Source organism: Thalassophryne amazonica, chromosome 10 (genome assembly GCF_902500255.1).
Source record: "Thalassophryne amazonica chromosome 10, fThaAma1.1, whole genome shotgun sequence".
Lineage (NCBI taxonomy): Eukaryota > Metazoa > Chordata > Actinopteri > Batrachoidiformes > Batrachoididae > Thalassophryne > Thalassophryne amazonica.
The window spans coordinates 2,602,717-2,621,517 of NC_047112.1; the positions used below are offsets into that span (position 1 = coordinate 2,602,717).

The window sequence follows — 18,801 nt, forward strand, 5'->3', positions numbered from 1 at the left end:
TTGTCTATTGTTGTAATCTGTTGTGTTTGTTGTGCTTATTCACAACAGTAAAGTGTTATTATTTGACTTCCTCCATTGTCCGTTCATTTGCGCCCCGTTGTGGGTCCGTGTTCCTACACTTTCCCAACAACATCAGTGTGTAAAGGATCTTACCATGTGGGCTCAGGAACACTTCAGAAAACCATTGTCAGTTAACATAGTTTGTGGCTACATCTACAAGTGCAAGTTAAAACTCGACCACGCAAAGTGAAAGCCAAACATCAACAACATCCAGAAACACTGCCGCCTTCTCTGGGCCCAAGCACATTTGAAATGGACAGACACAAAGTGGAAAAGTGTGCTGTGGTCTGATGAGTCCACATTTCAACAATGGACAAAAGAGGAATAAGACCATCCAGATTGATACCAGTGCACAGTTCAAAAGCCAGCATCTGTGATGGTATGGGGGTGTGTTAGTGCCCATGACATGGGCAACTTACACATCTGTGATGGCACCATCAATGCTGAAAGGTACATCCAGGTTTTGGAGCAACACATGCTGCCATCCAAGCAACGTCTTTTTCAGCGACGTCCCTGCTTATTTCAGCAAGACAATGCCAAGACACATTCTGCACGTGTTACAACATCTGGCTTCGTAGTAAAAGAGTGCGGGTACTAGACTGGCCTGCCTGCAGTCCAGACCTGTCGCCCAGTGAAAATGTGTGGCGCATTATGAAGCGTAAAATACGACAATGGAGACCCCGGACTGTTGAACAACTGAAGTCGTACATCAAGCAAGAATGGGAAAGAATTCCACCTACAAAGCTTCAACAATTAGTGTCCCCAGTTCCAAAACGCTTATTGAGTGTTGTTAGAAGGAAAGGTGATGTAACACAGTGGTAAACATACCACTGTCCCAGCTTTTTTGAAGCCTGTTGCAGGCATCCATTTCAAAGTGAGCAAATATGTGCACAAAAACATGTCCACTGGATGTGGACATGTGCTGTCTCTGGCAATCAGTCTGTGAGCAGGACTTATATGGACTTTATTTAAACATAGTTGTGAGAGAATTTAAGAGTGAGGAGCTGCAGCTCTTTGAGTGTGTAGTTTTACTGCATTGTGTACACGGTATTAAAACAATCCTGCATGATATATACTTCGGGAACAATAGAACACAGCAGGAATCATAAATTGGCTTCCAGTCATGTTGAGTACCATAGCTTTGCCCTGACTTGTGTTGAAACTACTTCCTTTCTGCGTCCTGTGTTCGACACAGAAAAAATTAAACAAGTTTAATTTGTGGTGTCCGATTTGCTTCGTCCTTTGCGTCCATCATGGTGTTCTGGTGTTGAGCTACATCGTCTCGGCACTACATTGCATGCACGTGGCGTCGTCATGGCACCGCATGATGCAACTTGAAGCAGGCCTGGTGTGAGAGGGGCTTTAGAGATCATTTTTATCACAAGCAAAAAATAAATAAATATGTGTGTGTGCAGAAACGTACCCCCCCCCACACACACACACACACACACACAGACACTACGATCTTCACAGTGAGGTGTTGTGCTGTGTTATCTGGATGCTTTCGTACCTTGACGGTTTGGTCCAAGGACGCAGTGGCGATTCTGGCCTGTGCTCCCATCAGGCCACAGTGCAGGTCTGTGATTGGCAGAGAGTGGCGTGAAAGAATGTGACAAGGCTCAGGGTTGTGGTTTAAATCCAGCTGGATCACACTGAAAGAGTCAGAAGGAGACTGTGTTTCCATCAGGTCTGGTTTTGTGGCATTTTCTTTCAAATGGAAACCCACCAACAACACAAAGCCATTTCTGGTTGACTGTATTTCCTCCTGTGACAGACTGGTGTCCTGTCCAGGGGAAGTCGTGGACACATCTGCTTCACCCTACAGTATGCGGGGATAGACACTGGCACCGATGAGCCTCAGGACCTGGACAGGACTTAGTACATTTTGATGAGGATATTTGGAACAGAAAACCAGGTCTAGAAAAGAGAAGCAGCACAGAGCGGCTCCATCCAGGCTGCATGAGGTCCACAGACTTCCTGAAGACTGACGGCCACATGAATGACTCATGAGCAGAATCTGATCTAATCTTCATGAACAGCTGAGGAAACATCTATCCACCGAATCCATCTTATTACCAAAATACAACATGAATCTAATTGTGATTCCGTTTGAGATGGTGTCATCGCGCCACGGTTCCCTACATCACATCGGTGCCTTCAGCTTTATGCTCCTGCTGTGTTCAACATGCTGAAGTTTCTTAGACCTTGTTAAAATTATGTCCATAGGTACGTTGGATGTCTAAACTACGAAACAACATGACACCATTAAGTGATTAGTTGGGTTCATTATGCTCTTCAAAGTGCTTTAATTTTGTGCTGTTGGTGTGGTGAAATGTCTCCTGCTTGCTCACAATAAGTTGACAGTTTAGCAATTAAAACTTTTTTTTCTGGAGTGATACGCAAGTTTAAAGTTTGAAATGCACAAGACAGATTATTCCAGGTGTTTGTCATAAAATAGGACCATGCGTTGGTTCTCTTAATGGTTTACTCTGTTGTGGACATTAAAAGTCGTGAACAGCATTTTTTTTCTCAGTATTCATACGTTAAGTGGAGCTAACGGGTGAAGCTATTGACAGCTGCTAAAAGTGCTAACGGTGTTAGCGTACATTAAATCCGGCGAGAGTTTGACTCCATGTGTTCACTGCAGCACAGCCGTCTGATCGTGAGGACGTCTGCCCTCTACGATTATTTTCATGACTTGTTAACTTATTGTTAATGGGACTCTCTATTATCGCTACAGTGTCGCACAATGACTCATTTGTGCTGATGTTATTTCACAGCCTGTAATTCTCAGATGGATGTCGGCTTTATGACTTTATTACTCTGCTCAAATGTTGAACATTACTGCAGAAACATGACTTGCTAGAATTCTTTTAATTGCCAAGTCAAGCTTTGTATCATAACTTGTCAAACTCTGTGTTTTTATAGAACTGCAACTGAATAATGGAAAATCTGAAGTATTTTTATTGAGGTTTATATGCTACCCCAACCCATTATAATTAGTCATATATCATTAAACATAAAAAAACCAGCTAGTGAACCAAGTGGTAAATGGCCCATTGAAAGTGCCAAAGGCCCATTGAGGTTTTTTACTGGCTGAATCACTGAGGGGGACATTCCAGAAGGCGTGGTTGACCTCACCGACATAAACCGTGAACAGGGGGTTGAGTGAATCAGTCAAACACACAGCGGGCCACAGAGAGTTTTGGGTTGGCACACTGATGGCTGACAGTCTGTGTTGTCTTTAACGTTTTTAAATCTTAAAAGGTTTTTTTTTATTTTTTTGCGTAATTGTTAAATATATTTTGTTTATCATTTCCGTTTTTAATCTTTGAGCTCTTTGCTTCCTATTTTGTCTTTTTATTGTGTTTTAATTGTCCAAGTAGGTTTGAATGTAAAATGTTGCCAAATCTGAAAACTATTTCATTCGAGAAGTAAAACCTGAAAGCACAGAATGACTGACAGCTCGGACTGGTAAATGGTGTTGATTGATAACCTGAGTGGGGCATTGATCGCCGGCTGCAGGTGAAAACTTCGTGCACACATTCACACTGATGACTGTTCAATATTCAGCTCAGGTTTCCCATCATGCTTTGCTCTGTGCTGATGTCACAGTGAAGCAGAACAGTGGAGTTCAAGTGGTTCAAGTCTGGATCAAGTCTAAATCTGGATTTTGTCCACGTTTGGATCAGGTTGCTGTTGCTCTGACTAGGAAACATCTGGAACATTTTTGTGTCACAGCAATGAACAAACCAGGTGCTCAATTCTCGGTTACCCATCATGCACTGCAGCAGTCCATCAGGGTTGTTGTGGTGTAAAATGGTTAGAGTGGTCAAGTGACACTATCTGTATTGTTTAAAATGTTCTACACTCAATTATGTCATAATGTAATGTAGATACAGTTGTATGTATAACTTTGGGCCCCCCAGATGATTTTCATGATTTTCATTTATAAATCATTGGTTGTTTGGAACAGAAATTTCAGTTAAATATATCATAGCAGACACACACAGTGATATTTGAGAAGTGAAATGAAGTTTATAGGATTTACAGAAAGTGTGCAATAATTCTTTAAACAAAATTAGGCAGGTGCATAAATTTGGGCACCCCAACAGAAAAAATAGATCAATATTTAGTAGATCCTCCTTTTGCAGAAGTAACATCCTCTAAATGCTTCCTATAGCTTCCAATGAGAGTCTAGATTCTGGTTGAAGGCATTTTGGACCATTCTTCTTTACAAAACATCTCAGGTTTGTTGGTTTCTGACCATGGACAGCCCGCTTAAAATCACACCACAGATTTTCAATAATATTCAGGTCTGGGGACTGAGATGGCCATTCCAGAACATTGTACTTGTTCCTCTGCATGAATGCCTTAGTAGATTTTGAGCAGTGTTTAGGGTTGTTGTCTTGTTGAAAGATCCAGCCCCGGCACAACTTCAATTTTGTCACTGATTCATGAACAATGTTCTCAAGAATCTGCTGATATTGACTGGAATCCATGTGACCCTCAACTTTAACAAGATTCCCAGTACCTGCACTGGCCACAAAGCCCCACAGCATGATGGAGCCACGTGCAAATTTTACTGTAGGTAGCAAGTGTTTTTCTTGGAATGCTGTGTTCTTTTTCAGCCATGCATACCGCCCCTTGTTATGTCCAAATAACTCAATTTTAGCTTCATACGTCCACAGCACCTTATTCCAAAATGAAGCTGGCTTATCCAAATGTGCTTTAGCATACCTCAAGTGACTCTGTCTGTGGCGTGTACGCAGAACTTCCTCTGCATTACAGCATCATACAGCAAGATCATATTGTAGGTCTTTGGAGCAGGTCTGTGGGTTGTCTATGACTGTTCTCACCATCCTTCGCTTCAGCTTATTTGAGATTTTTCTTGGCCTGCCACTTCGGGCTTAACTCGTACTGTGCCTGTGATCTTCCATTTCCTCACTATGTTCCTCACAGTGGAACCTGACAGCTGAAATCTCTGAGATAGCTTTTTGTATCCTTCCCCTAAACCATGATGTTGAACAATCTTTGTGTTCAGGTCATTTGAGAGTTGTTTAGAGGCTCCCATGTTGCCACTCATTAGAAGAGATGCAAAGAGGGGAAACATTTGCAAATGGCCACCTTAAATACCCTTTCTCATGATTGGATTCACCTGTGTAAGGAGGTCAAGGGTCAATGAGCTTACCAAACCAATTTTGTGTACCAATAATTAGTGCTAAATGTATTCAAATCAATAAAACGACAAGGGTGTCCAAATTTATGCACCTGTCTAATTTTGTTTAAAAGATTATTGTACACTTTCTGTAAATACTACACCCCAATTCCAGTGAAGTTGGGATGTTGTGTAAAATGTAAATTAAAAACAGAATACAATGACTTGCAAATCCTCTTCAACCAATATTCAATTGCTGGGACAGTGGTATGTTTACCACTGTGTTACATCACTTTTCCTTCTAACAACACTCAATAAGCGTTTGGGAACTGAGGACCCTAATTGTTGAAGCTTTGTAGGTGGAATTCTTTCCCATTCTTGCTTGATGTACGACTTCAGTTGTTCAACAGTCCGGGGTCTCCGTTGTCGTATTTTGCACTTCATAATGCGCCACACATTTTCAATGGGCGACAGGTCTGGACTGCAGGCAGGCCAGTCTAGTACCCGCACTCTTTTACTACGAAGCCACGCTGTTTTAACACGTACAGAATGTGGCTTGGCATTGTCTTGCTGAAATAAGCAAGAACGTCCCTGAAAAAGACATTGCTTGGATGGCAGCATGTGTTGCTCCAAAACCTGTAACAATCTGGATGGTCTTTTTCCTCTTTTGTCCAGAGGACACGAGGTCCATGATTTCCAAAAACAATTTGAAATGTGGACTCATCAGACCACAGCACACTTTTCCACTTTGTGTCTGTCCATTTCAAATGAGCTCGGGCCCAGAGAAGGCGGCGGTGTTTCTGGATGTTGTTGATGTTTGGCTTTCGCTTTGCATGGTAGAGTTTTAACTTGCACTTGTAGATGTAGCGACGAACTGTGTTAACTGACAATGGTTTACTGAAGTGTTCCTGAGCCCACACGGTAAGATCCTTTACATAATGATGTTGGTTTTTAATGCAGTGCCGCCTGAGGGATCGAAGGTCACAGGCATTCAATTTTGGTTTTCGGCCTTGCTGCTTACATGAAGAAAGTTCTCCAGATTCTCTGAATCTTCTGATTATATTATGCACTGTAGATGATGGAATCCCTAAATTCCTTGCAACTGAACGTTGAGAAACATTGTTCTTAAACTGTTGGACTATTTTTTTTCATGCTGTTTTTCCACAAAGTGGTGATCCTCGCCCCATCTTTGCTTGTGAACGGCTGAGCCTTTTGGGCATGTTCCTTTTATACCCAATCATGAGTGTCCTCAGTTCCCAAACACTGAATTAGTGTTGTTAGAAGGAAAGGTGATGTAACACAGTGGTAAACATACCACTGTCCCAGCTTTTTTGAAACGTGTTGCAGGCATCCATTTCAAAATGAACAAATATTTGCACAAAAACAATAAAGTTTATCAGTTTGAACATTAAATATCTTGTCTTTATAGTGTATTCAGTTGAATATAGGCAAATCATTGGATTCTGTTTTTATTTACATTTTACACAACGTCCCAACTTGGAATTGAGGTTGTCACTGTTTGTCTGCTATATGATATATTTAACTGAAATTTCTGATCCAGATTTCTAAAGGAAAATCATGAAAATTATCAGGGGTGCACAAACTTTTACATACAACTGTAAACTCAGCTTGGGACTCCGACAAGGGTGGTCGCATCTCCTCCACTCTCCCTTATCAAAGACAATAAACTGTTTCACAGGACTGAAGCATGCTCCACTCACCCCACCCCACCCCCCTCCGGCTTCTGCTCACGTCATCCCTTCCCTTCTGTGGCGGCGGTGCGGTTTTAGCTGCAGCAGGTCCCTGTTTCCCCCCCAGGCTGACGGTGGCGCGACTCAGGGTTCCTGCATGACCTTCACCCACTTGCCTCAATTCAGATAATGGACTTCTTCAAATTTAGTGCACATAAATAATGTCAAATGTGTATGTGGCGTCTTTAATTCTGATGTGTGCCATTATTACGGTACATAAGTAATAACTGTGGACTAATTGCTGTCTAAGGTAACTGGAGTGTAAACATAATTTTTCCACTGTGAGATCAATAAAATATATCTCATATATATCAAATGCTGTTCACTGTGTTATACTGCCCCCCAATGGACAGAGCAGTAAAGCAACATTTGTTTCCTGATGGCATTAAAACATAATAAATAACAATAAGCACAGTAACAACCCTGAAGATCTCAACACAAAATAAAGGAGTTGTGGTGTTTTGCACAATAATCGATTTTTCATCATGAGGGCACATCTGCGGGTCTCGATCCTCTGTCATCGCATGACTGTCATCGCTGCTGGCACCAAAGGATTTTGGTAAAGCAGACAAAGGCCCCTATCAGGTGCTTCACCAGCCCTACTGTCAACATGCCTAAACCCCGCCCACTGCTACACATCAACAACCCAAACCAACTCCCTCAAACACTCAGAATATTTTAATGGATTCTTACACGCGTGTTTGTTCAGAACACGACCACTGTTTTCTGATCGTCTTGACTGGAACGCTTGAAAATAAAGCTTTTCATCTTAAAATGAATAAAGATAAATGGTTGTCCAGGACTCATTTTTAATAGACTTGGTCAGGGATTTTCAAAGTGTGTGAGAGTGACAACCCCCCCCCCCCCCCCCCCCCCCGCAGAGAACAAATGAATAGCTGCCCCCCCCCCATCGACACACACACACACACATTTTCAACATCTTTGTGTGTTTCTTTTTATTCTTTTATATCTTAAACACATTTTAAAAGTATTTGTGTTGTGTGTTGGGGGGTTTGGCTGGATGTTTTTGTGTTTTCTTTTCTTTGCTCTCCAGGTGGTATGCAAACTGGTTTTTGTCTGTGGAGAAGGTGCTGGCAGAAGAGTCTTTCACCCTCATCAGCATTATTAGCTGCACCTGTGGAGGATGTTCACATGCAGGCCTACTGACTCGCAGCACCTGTGGATGATGCTCATGTGTAAACTTAAAGACTTTCAGCTGAAGCAGATAATGAGATGGCGTTCTGCATTTAAGCCATGAGTGGTTCAAGCAGAATTGCCGGGAGCTCAACCTTGTGACGTTCGTTTGTGAGACGCTGAGGACCGCGCCTGGGTTTGACACATCGTGCCTGTGAAGGAGGACGGGTGAGGGACACATGCTGTCAGCACACATCAGAGGTGATTATTGTCTGAATGATCGTTAATAGTAATTTGGCATTTTGTTATGCAGTATATTTGAACATTGATGAGAATTGTGCAGTTTGCTTCTCACTGCCGTGGCGTACGGACTGATGATCCTCCACCTGTTGTGAGAAGCTGCTCATTTACATAAAGCTTAAATTCAGACCTGAATGTGTTGCTGATAGTGTGTGCCTCTGAAGGATATTCGCTGTAGCTCTGTTGACTTACCTCACCTTTTCCATCCTTCACAGAGTCAGTTTGTCGTGTCCACCTGGGGGGTGTTCGGCGGTGAGTCTGAGTCCAGAAGCGCCGAGGCTTCGATCCTTTTGGGCGCTGGAGAGCGCGCCGTCCTTCACTCCGCCAGACAAACCAAATATTTATGTTGTACACTAATTATTGCACTGGAGGGGAAATAAAATCGTTTTGTTTGTGGAACCGCTTTCTGGTTATTTAGCGCTGGGTTCGGTCAGACGTTGGTCCGCTCCTCAACCTGCATCTGCACATAACAATTTGTGTGTTTTTAAGGAACATTTTACAGCCTTTGTAAACATTTTAAACATGTTCTTAAAGAACTTTCTATTCTTCTATTTTTACCTTTTGTCATATTTTAAACATCTTTTTTTTAAACATTTAAACTTCTGTGTGTTTTTAAATGTCTTTGGCATAACTAAACTTATTTCTTTGAGATTCTTTATTTTGTTTTTTTAGACAACAGAAAATATTTAAATTGCTTTTTAGATCAAAATCTATTCAGTTTCCTCTGTAGTCCTCAGACTTAAATATTAAACACAGAATACAACACGGGAGAGATAGTGAGTGTAAAAGTTAAAAAAAAGGGCCCACTGGCCTATCAAAAAGACATTTGAAGAGAGACAGAAATTTAAAGCAAATAAATAATAATAATAATAATTCAAGTTAAAAAAAACAAAGACAAGACGGCATCATACGGTTCTTGAACTGTCACCTCCACAAAGTCTGCTCGTAGAGGTTTCACGTATTTAACCCACTTGCTCCAATATTCAATAAAAGCATCTTTCTGCAAATGTGAACAAAAAGTCATTCTTTCCATAACATAAAGATCATTCACAATCTTAATCCACTCCTGTGTGTGTGTGTGTGTGTGTGCGTGCGTGTGTGTGTGTGTGGGGGGGGGTTTCAGGAAGCATCCTCTTTTTGAGAGCTTTTACTTTTTTACAGGCTGAGCTCAGTATACCTAACACATATTTATCACTTCTTGCCTGAAAACCAACAATTCCCAGAAATAATGAAGTAAACTGGATCTCCTCCTGAACCGGGTCAGTGGCTGGTTTCACCACATTAACTGCAAACCCGCGTGAGGCCATGCCACCCATTTTCAAACAGCCGGGTGCCGTCTTCACAAAACATTTGCATCTGTGCAGGATAAGGAGTCTGGAACTTTGTTTTATTTGCTTTCAGAACTTTTTGGGCTTCAGCATATTCACTGCAGTTCTTTATTGTCCCCAAAGGGAAATTTGTACAAGACAAATTTCCCTTTGGGGACAATAAAGTATATCGTATCACCTCAGGAGGGAAATCATGGTTCACATAAAAGTGATCACCATCACAGAGCACTTCTTTTTTCTGTCATATGCACCAGACATATGGTCCAGTAACTTCTGAACTGGAGCACGATGGATTGAGGTTTGGTATTCGGGTCCTTCGGCTTCGGTGCCGGGGCTCGGTGAGCCCGTTCGATCCCAAGATCTTTCTCACGGGCAAAATTGAGTGTGTTTTTGAAAAGACTGTCTAGGAAACCAACCACATCAGCCCCCCTCTTTTCCTTTAGGTATGCCGTGGATCCTCATGTTGGCTCTCCTCACTCCCCCTGGTCAATCAGTTTTTCCTCCAGATTAGCTTGGCGCTGCCGTTGACGTTACCTGAAGCACATTTTCAGTTTCATTAATTCTCTCCCCCGCCTCGTCCAGTCTGTCATTAGCTCTTTTAAGCTTGTGTTTTATGTCGGAGAGTTGCTCCCTGATATTGTTTCTGAACTCTCGAAGCTTGTGGAGGATATTATTTAAGCTAGCTTCTGGAGTTTCCTCACCATGTACAGGGAAGCTTGGTGATCCCACTCGGCTGTTTCGGCTCAATTCAGGGTATTCTTCCAACCCAACTGTGGTCGTCCTACTTCGAGTCGTAACCCCGTTCTCCATTATTAAAAAAAAAAAAAATACATATTTTAAGATGACCTAAAGTTTATGGGGTTATTTTACAAATCCGTCAGGGAGCTCACAAATTAAGTTGCCATCTTCCTGGAGGCAGAACCGAAAAACCAACTAACAATTTAATATAAATAATATTAATTCAACTTCAGGGATGGGTATTGATAAGATTTTATTGATATCGATGGCATTTACTTCATCCAAACCATCAACATGTCTATTAGACCCCATTCCTACCAGGCTGCTCAAGGAAGCCCTACCATTAATTAATGCTTCGATCTTAAACATGATCAATCTATCTTTATTAGTTGGCTATGTACCACAGGCCTTTAAGGTGGCAGTAATTAAACCATTACTTAAAAAGCCATCACTTGACCCAGCTATCTTAGCTAATTATAGGCCAATCTCCAACCTTCCTTTTCTCTCAAAAATTCTTGAAAGGGTAGTTGTAAAACAGCTAACTGATCATCTGCAGAGGAATGGTCTATTTGAAGAGTTTCAGTCAGGTTTTAGAATTCATCATAGTACAGAAACAGCATTAGTGAAGGTTACAAATGATCTTCTTATGGCCTCGGACAGTGGACTCATCTCTGTGCTTGTTTTGTTAGACCTCAGTGCTGCTTTTGATACTGTTGACCATAAAATTTTATTACAGAGATTAGAGCATGCCATAGGTATTAAAGGCACTGCGCTGCGGTGGTTTGAATCATATTTATCTAATAGATTACAATTTGTTCATGTAAATGGGGAATCGTCTTCACAGACTAAGGTTAATTATGGAGTTCCACAAGGTTCTGTGCTAGGACCAATTTTATTCACTTTATACATGCTTCCCTTAGGCAGTATTATTAGACGGCATTGCTTAAATTTTCATTGTTACGCAGATGATACCCAGCTTTATCTATCCATGAAGCCAGAGGACACACACCAATTAGCTAAACTGCAGGATTGTTTTACAGACATAAGGACATGGATGACCTCTAATTTCCTGCTTTTAAACTCAGATAAAACTGAAGTTATTGTACTTGGCCCCACAAATCTTAGAAACATGGTGTCTAACCAGATCCTTACTCTGGATGGCATTACCCTGACCTCTAGTAATACTGTGAGAAATCTTGGAGTCATTTTTGATCAGGATATGTCATTCAAAGCGCATATTAAACAAATATGTAAGACTGCTTTTTTGCATTTACGCAATATCTCTAAAATTAGAAAGGTCTTGTCTCAGAGTGATGCTGAAAAACTAATTCATGCATTTATTTCCTCTAGGCTGGACTATTGTAATTCATTATTATCAGGTTGTCCTAAAAGTTCCCTGAAAAGCCTTCAGTTAATTCAAAATGCTGCAGCTAGAGTACTGATGGGGACTAGAAGGAGAGAGCATATCTCACCCATATTGGCCTCTCTTCATTGGCTTCCTGTTAATTCTAGAATAGAATTTAAAATTCTTCTTCTTACTTATAAGGTTTTGAATAGTCAGGTCCCTTCTTATCTTAGGGACCTCATAGTACCATATCACCCCAATAGAGCGTTTCGCTCTCAGACTGCAGGCTTACTTGTAGTTCCTAGGGTTTGTAAGAGTAGAATGGGAGGCAGAGCTTTCAGGCTCCTCTCCTGTGGAACCAGCTCCCAATTCAGATCAGGGAGACAGACACCCTCTCTACTTTTAAGATTAGGCTTAAAACTTTCCTTTTTGCTAATAGTCAGGGCTGGATCAGGTGACCCTGAACCATCCCTTAGTTATGCTGCTATAGACTTAGACTGCTGGGGGGTTCCTATAATGCATTGAGTGTTTCTTTCTCTTTTTGCTCTGTATGCACCACTCTGCATTTAATCATTAGTGATCGATCTCTGCTCCCCTCCACAGCATGTCTTTTTCCTGGTTCTCTCCCTCAGCCCCATCCAGTCCCAGCAGAAGACTGCCCCTCCCTGAGCCTGGTTCTGCTGGAGGTTTCTTCCTGTTAAAAGGGAGTTTTTCCTTCCCACTGTTGCCAAGTGCTTGCTCACAGGGGGTCGTTTTAACCGTTGGGGTTTTTCCGTAATTATTGTATGGCTTTGCCTTACAATATAAAGCGCCTTGGGGCAACTGTTTGTTGTGATTTGGCGCTATATAAATAAAATTGATTTGATTATCGACTCCACTTATTGATCCCTCCTGTGAATTTTCTGTGTACTAAAAGTAGACTTTACAGGTTTTCTATGTCAACAACATTTTATTGAGTCTTAAAGTAAATAAATATGAAATTGGTCACTGGATCCTTGATCTCTGGACATAAATAAAAATAAACAAAATCTGTAGTTTTTGTCAAAAGCATTTCCTTTCAGACATTAATGGCACAAATTTATCTTCGTACCTCTGAGCTGAGCTCAGCCGACTGCACGTCAACATCAATGTAATTCATAAAGAACAGAGGACGTCTGATTTTGGGAGGAAAAAAAAAAACATTTTAGTCTGTTGTAGTTTGTTGTCTGCATTAAAACATTTGGAACGAGGTGTCATTTGATTTAAACGATGATTCACTTTGAAGTTATTCATTCCAGCCGAACTCTAACGTGACTCAGCAAAGAGCGGCGCAGCGTTTGGAGCTGTGCCAACGGAACAGAGCACAATTCTTGTTTCTTTCTCGCAACAAGATAGAAGTCCCAGTTAGTGACTTTAATCTGCACAAAAGTGACTCACGATTGACATATTTAAATGGTTTGCGAGGGGTTAAGAAGTCGGCTTTCCGCTTCTGAAAAGCAGCGAAGCAATGAACCAACAAAAATGCTGTTGATGTCAGTGGATCAAATCATTTCTTAACAATTCTCAACACCCACCCCTTGTGTGCCCCTCCGAAGAACTCTGGCGTGCCTCACAGTTTGAAAAGGAGAAGATAACTCAACTCGACTAATATGACATCAATGAACAACTTGGGATATGTGCCAAAATCTCTATCCGGGAACCAACAGCCGAAAATGGCCACGCCCTTTTAAAATGACCACACCCTTTTTTGTCCCAAGTGTTACTTCAAATACAGCTGTATTTTGGGGTAGCTGGGATCCGTCGCAACAAGTACTGCAAATGCTGGGGAGGTGATTGTTGCGGAAACCCCGACACTGAATGAGCATAATCTTCATATCTGGATTTTGTTGTGTTTACGTGTGTGAATAAGAAACAGTCATGTCGTGTTATAATTTGTATTACTGTATGGCTATGACACTGTACGAGTTGTGATTGGCTGATTTCTGGACTGATATTTTCCTATATAAAATATCAGACCGTTACCATGACAATCGGTCCAGATCGTGTATCAGATTTGTTACAAACAAGAAAGCTAAAACACGATTAGAAAAACCAACCTGGACATGAAGATACCCCATAAATATCTAAACAGCATCGGAAAAAACACACAGATTGAAAGTTTACCAGCTAACGACCAGATTATCTGTTAGCAAGTTCTTCATGGAGGTGAAGCGAACAAGTCTGACTTGAGCCCAAAACAGTCAGCAGCTTTCATATTTGGGCGATACCGTAAGTTCACAAGTTTACACACACACACATATAATAGCCATATAATAAATGAAGTATTAACCTCTCTTACTCAGTCTGTACAGGATTATCAGACCTCTGTGTTTTCACACTGTCACCACCTCAGTCTGATATTTTCCCGTACAAACCTCGCGTCACTCAATAAGCCTTTATTATTGGACGTTGGGAAATTTCCCTGATAATCTTTCAAACATTTAAGATCTCCACATACTGCTGACTGCTAAAGAAACATGTTTTGTATTTTTCACTTTAAATCAATATTCCACTGATAACATTATGACTGAAAACAAAATTTCATTATATCTGCCAAATTTTTTTCAATGTACAGTAATAAGATGACCCACTTATTTTACCTGGAGCCCCTGCAATTCGCCCACAGAGCCAACAGGTCGCTGTCAACACGGCCTCCACTTCATCCTCCAGCATCTGGACTCCACAGGAACCTACGCCAGGATTCTTTTGAGGACTTCAGCTCTGCTTTCAATACGATCACCCCGGCCCTGCTGTAGGACGAGCTCTCTCAGCTTGGCGTGCCCGACCTGCATGTGGATCACTGACTGCCTGTCCAACAGGAGGCAGCACTTGAAGCTGGGGGGGGGGGGGGGGGGGGGGGGGGGGGGGGGGGGGGGGGGTTGCACGTCTCCAACACACAGTCCATCAGTACTGGATCCTCCCAAGGCTGCATTCTTTCCCCTCTACATCAACAGCTGCACCTCCATTATTTTTGTGATTTTCTCTTATAATATAAAAATAGAAATTTTACACTTTTCTATAACCCTCCCCAACATGTACTGGTCATTCTGAACATTTTGGGTACTTTTAGAAAATGCAGTTGTATCTGAAGTAACACTGGATAAAAAAAGGCGTGTTCATCTTTAAAAAGGGCGTGGTCATTTTTCGGGCTGTTTGGCCCGGATAGAGATTTTGTCACATATTCCATGTTGTTTACTGGAGTCATATTAATCTAGAACAGGTCAGTTGTCCGCTACTAAATAGCTCAGCTGGGTGCTGGACTATAAGATGTTTTGGTTTGAATCATCCCATCACTGTGTTAAATCCTTCAAATGCTGCAGCCAGCAACAATCAGGGTTCTTTATCTCACAAAACAACACTTTAGAGAGTCAGTGTGAGCAGTCTGATGCCGGCCAGAACCGAACCAACCCGACGAAGGATGGACTATGACTCTCTTACCTGCTCAGGCTCCAGACCAGGGCCAGGTTGTCTTTTCCTGCAGAAACAAAATGATTGCTGTCGTCTGTGAACTTCAGACAGGTGACGTCCTGATAGTGACGAGTGAGGACGGCCAGCAGCTTCCCCGTGGACACCTGACCAATCAGAGCACACAGTCCCCACCATCGTCACCGCAAGCACGTCACATGACGGGAAAACCACAAATATGTCACAACACAAGCAAAATCCTCAAGTTGGTTCCAGTGAGTGTGTGTGTGTGTGTGTGTGTGTGTGTGTGTGTGTGTGTGTGTGTGTGTGTGTGTGTGTGTGTGTGTGTGTGTGTGTGTGTGTGTGCGCGCAATGTAAAACACTCTGAACTTCTGCATCAGATGAAGTGCTGCAACAATTAAGTCCATTTAGCATTTATATAAAAACACACTCACGGAGTTTCACATTTCAGTAGACAACAAATATACAAATTAATGATTTCATAGATGTACAAAGCAGACAGGTGGCGCTCTCACCTCCCATAAGTAAATGGCCTCTGCGATGCCAGCCAGGAGGAAGAGGCCGTTGGGTGCGGCGGTCAGACACGTCACCACACCTGGACACACGACTTTCTGCTGCAACTGATCCTGAATCAAAGTTCAGTTTAGTTCGAATCAATATCCAAAGTACAAACATTCATGATCAACACCATCAAAATCTATAAAACAGGAGGAACGGCTGCAACAGTTGTATGACATTGAATACCCCAATTATGTTTTGATTATTTTACTGATATTTTATTCAGAGATATTTTAAAACGTTAGAAAAAACGTTTCTTTACCATTCATTTTTATCATTGAAGATCAAAAGTCTGGGTGTGGGACAAGCACAAAACGGCAATATTTGCATATAATGATGCTGAAAAAAGGTGAAAAAGTCATCATAGACTACTAGAACAAATTTCTCAACACACTTTCATTGTAAAGATAACTATAAAAGTGTGAAATTTCCCCGGTTCTGAAAGCCTTTATTGTAGACTATATGTAGATTTGTGTTATCATTCCTCAAACTATATTTGGATAAAATGTGACGGGAAAAGTGAGGAAGACGTGTGCTTCTGCAACTGGTGCTCAAGTTGCTGTAATTAGTAGAATAGAGGGGATAGGAGACGGTGATTGTGCAACTTTCAACTATTTTTATTCAAAAAAAGAATAATGTCAACAGTGCTGGACTTTAATCGGCTCCTCTTCTGCCTCACCATCTCTCCAGCTTTGGAGAAGACCCGCTCACAAGGCACTGATGTTGCTGCATCGACAAATATTTTTTGCCATTCTCTGTAAATTGGGATAGACTGCGACTCGTGTCGCACAGTATTTGAGCAGGTCTTCTCCTCTGGAGGTGGCCATATGTTGGGTCAAACCGTTGTAGTAAAGCCCTGAAGTCTTCGCTCTCCACTATTTTAAACAGTTGTGCATCTTCCACAACATAGTCCACCAGAGCCTCATCCAGATCAGCTCGTCTGCCTTTAATGGAAACACAGTCTGACATGCTGAGCTGTTTTTGAGTATGTTTTAATCTTAGATAAAGAATAAAATACAGCTTACATGGCCTGATTCGTGCTCCAGGAGCAGCAGCCATTGATGTCTCGGGATGTTTGGACCTCAGGTGTCATTGAAGACGTTTTGTTACTGTACCTCAACTCTTGAGCACAAATCAAGCACTTGACCTTTTGGGGGCTTATTAGATCAAAGTGCTCCCAAGCGACTGATCGAGCTCTTTTTGGAACTGGCTACTCCATGTCCCTTCCTCACCACGACTCACTCTCACACACACACTCACCTTTCTCACACCTTTCACTTCAACAAAATCACAGCTCTTCAGTCACTCAGCTCAGTCTCTGATCTACCTATAATAATATAACCTATGTTGATGTACTGTGTGAATAAATGTTGTATATGTAGTGTGTGGTGTGTGTCTGTCTATGTTAGATCCTATGTGTATGTAAGTAACTAGACTAAATGAACTCTAAACTAGACCTAAATATAAACTAATGCTTTCCTTGGCTCCGATTCACGTGCTAATTGGTAATAACAGTAACCCTCACAATCTTCTCCTCTCAAAAACCCACGGTTTGAGCTGCGATTCAGATCTCATTTAAATACTTGGTGGGTTGTATTGAAACGCATAGATTATTCGAATTTTCCGTGAAGCTCGACACTTGGTGTGACGTAACGAGGCCTCACTTGCAATGGTCACGTGATGGGGGCGTGCTCGAAACGCTGCTCACTGACACTTCTGGTTCAAAAAGCTCGATGCTGTGTCGAGCAGACTGACTCCAGCTTCACATCACTAGCTGTACGTCCCTCCTCCCAAAAATTTTCTCAGCGGGTTTTATGCCGATCTCAGAAATGCCCCAAAAATACAGAAAATGTCGGAAATCCACAGAAAATTCTCATCCCTGTGCTTTAAGGACTACCTTATAATATACAATGAGAAAACGTCGTCACCCTCAGTAGGAACTGAGCATCTGTCCAATCTGCTGTCACAGATGAGTTTTTATAGCTATTCTGATAGATTTGAGTGCACGCGGAGCAGACATGCACAAAAAAAGCAGGCCACTAAAAAACAGATGCTGCTTTTTCTAGAAGTGGCCGCAGACATTAGGTTCTCATTTAGAGCAATTAAAAATAATATATTAAAGACAAAATAAAAATGCTGCAGTATATGAACACAGGACCTAATCATGTTCGTTTTTTCATATATTATGAATTTTTTTTTACTGAAGATTCATATCCTGATAGGCAAGGGCTGATTCAATTTTCAAGGTCATAGGTCAAAGGTCAAAGGTCAAAGTCAGGACAAAGCTTCCCTCCCCTGACTCGGTTCTGACCCACCTTCCTCTGGATCTCCCAGACGTTGATGAAGTTTTTTCCGAGCTGCGCCGACAGAAGGTACTCTCCGCTCAAAACCGTCAGGGTTCGTGCCGAACTGTTACCGCCCCGGTAGGACAACAGGCTGGAACCGGACTGCAGGTCGAACACCGTCACGTTCCACAACTGAGAAGCGGAGTCCGAACTCAGAACCACCTCCATCGGCGCAGACATGTTGGCTTCTTCTCAAACACACAAAAGCGCGCGACGGCGACGCCGTGGTTACGTCATCGCCAGGGCGAGGCGCATTGTGGGAAATGTAGTACAACAGCTGAAGTAGCCTTTTAGTTCCAGTACCACGTTCTGAACAACCGATGTCTTGGATTTATGTGAATGAAAAGTTCTTTAGCTGCCAACCTTTAAAGAGACACTAAAGACAGACTTCGTCTGCTTTTCACCTTTACTTTGGAGACCAAACATTCAACAGTCTATGACATCTTAACCAATAATTTCCATCACTTTTTACAAAAACTGGACCAACTTTAACATTGAACTTTGTCACCATTTTTGATGCTTTTCCCCATAACTCCAGAACATCCCGTTGTTATTTCTTCCCCCAGTTCTTTCTGTAATACTAACCCTTACAAAGTACAAACTCGAACTATTCCGCACTTTTAAATTTAATCAAAGTCAC

At 41.9% G+C, this 18,801-nt stretch overlaps 1 protein-coding gene across 2 annotated transcripts in view; it reads right to left on the minus strand.

Moving 5' to 3' along the window:
- wdr18 (WD repeat domain 18) overlaps positions 1-18,396 on the minus strand; it is a 70,962-nt gene extending 52,566 nt beyond the window's left edge. The window contains exons 1-4 of one of the 2 annotated variants that reach the window (XM_034179300.1): positions 18,132-18,396; positions 15,774-15,884; positions 15,271-15,404; positions 1,571-1,712 (exon numbers count right to left, since the gene is read on the minus strand). In XM_034179300.1, the coding sequence (XP_034035191.1) occupies positions 1,571-1,712; positions 15,271-15,404; positions 15,774-15,884; positions 18,132-18,341 (597 nt within the window). In that variant the 5' untranslated portion in view covers positions 18,342-18,396. The remainder of the gene's footprint in view (positions 1-1,570; positions 1,713-15,270; positions 15,405-15,773; positions 15,885-18,131) is intronic. The other variant, XM_034179299.1, reaches the window with a different exon arrangement.
- Between the last annotated feature and the right edge of the window lie 405 nt (positions 18,397-18,801).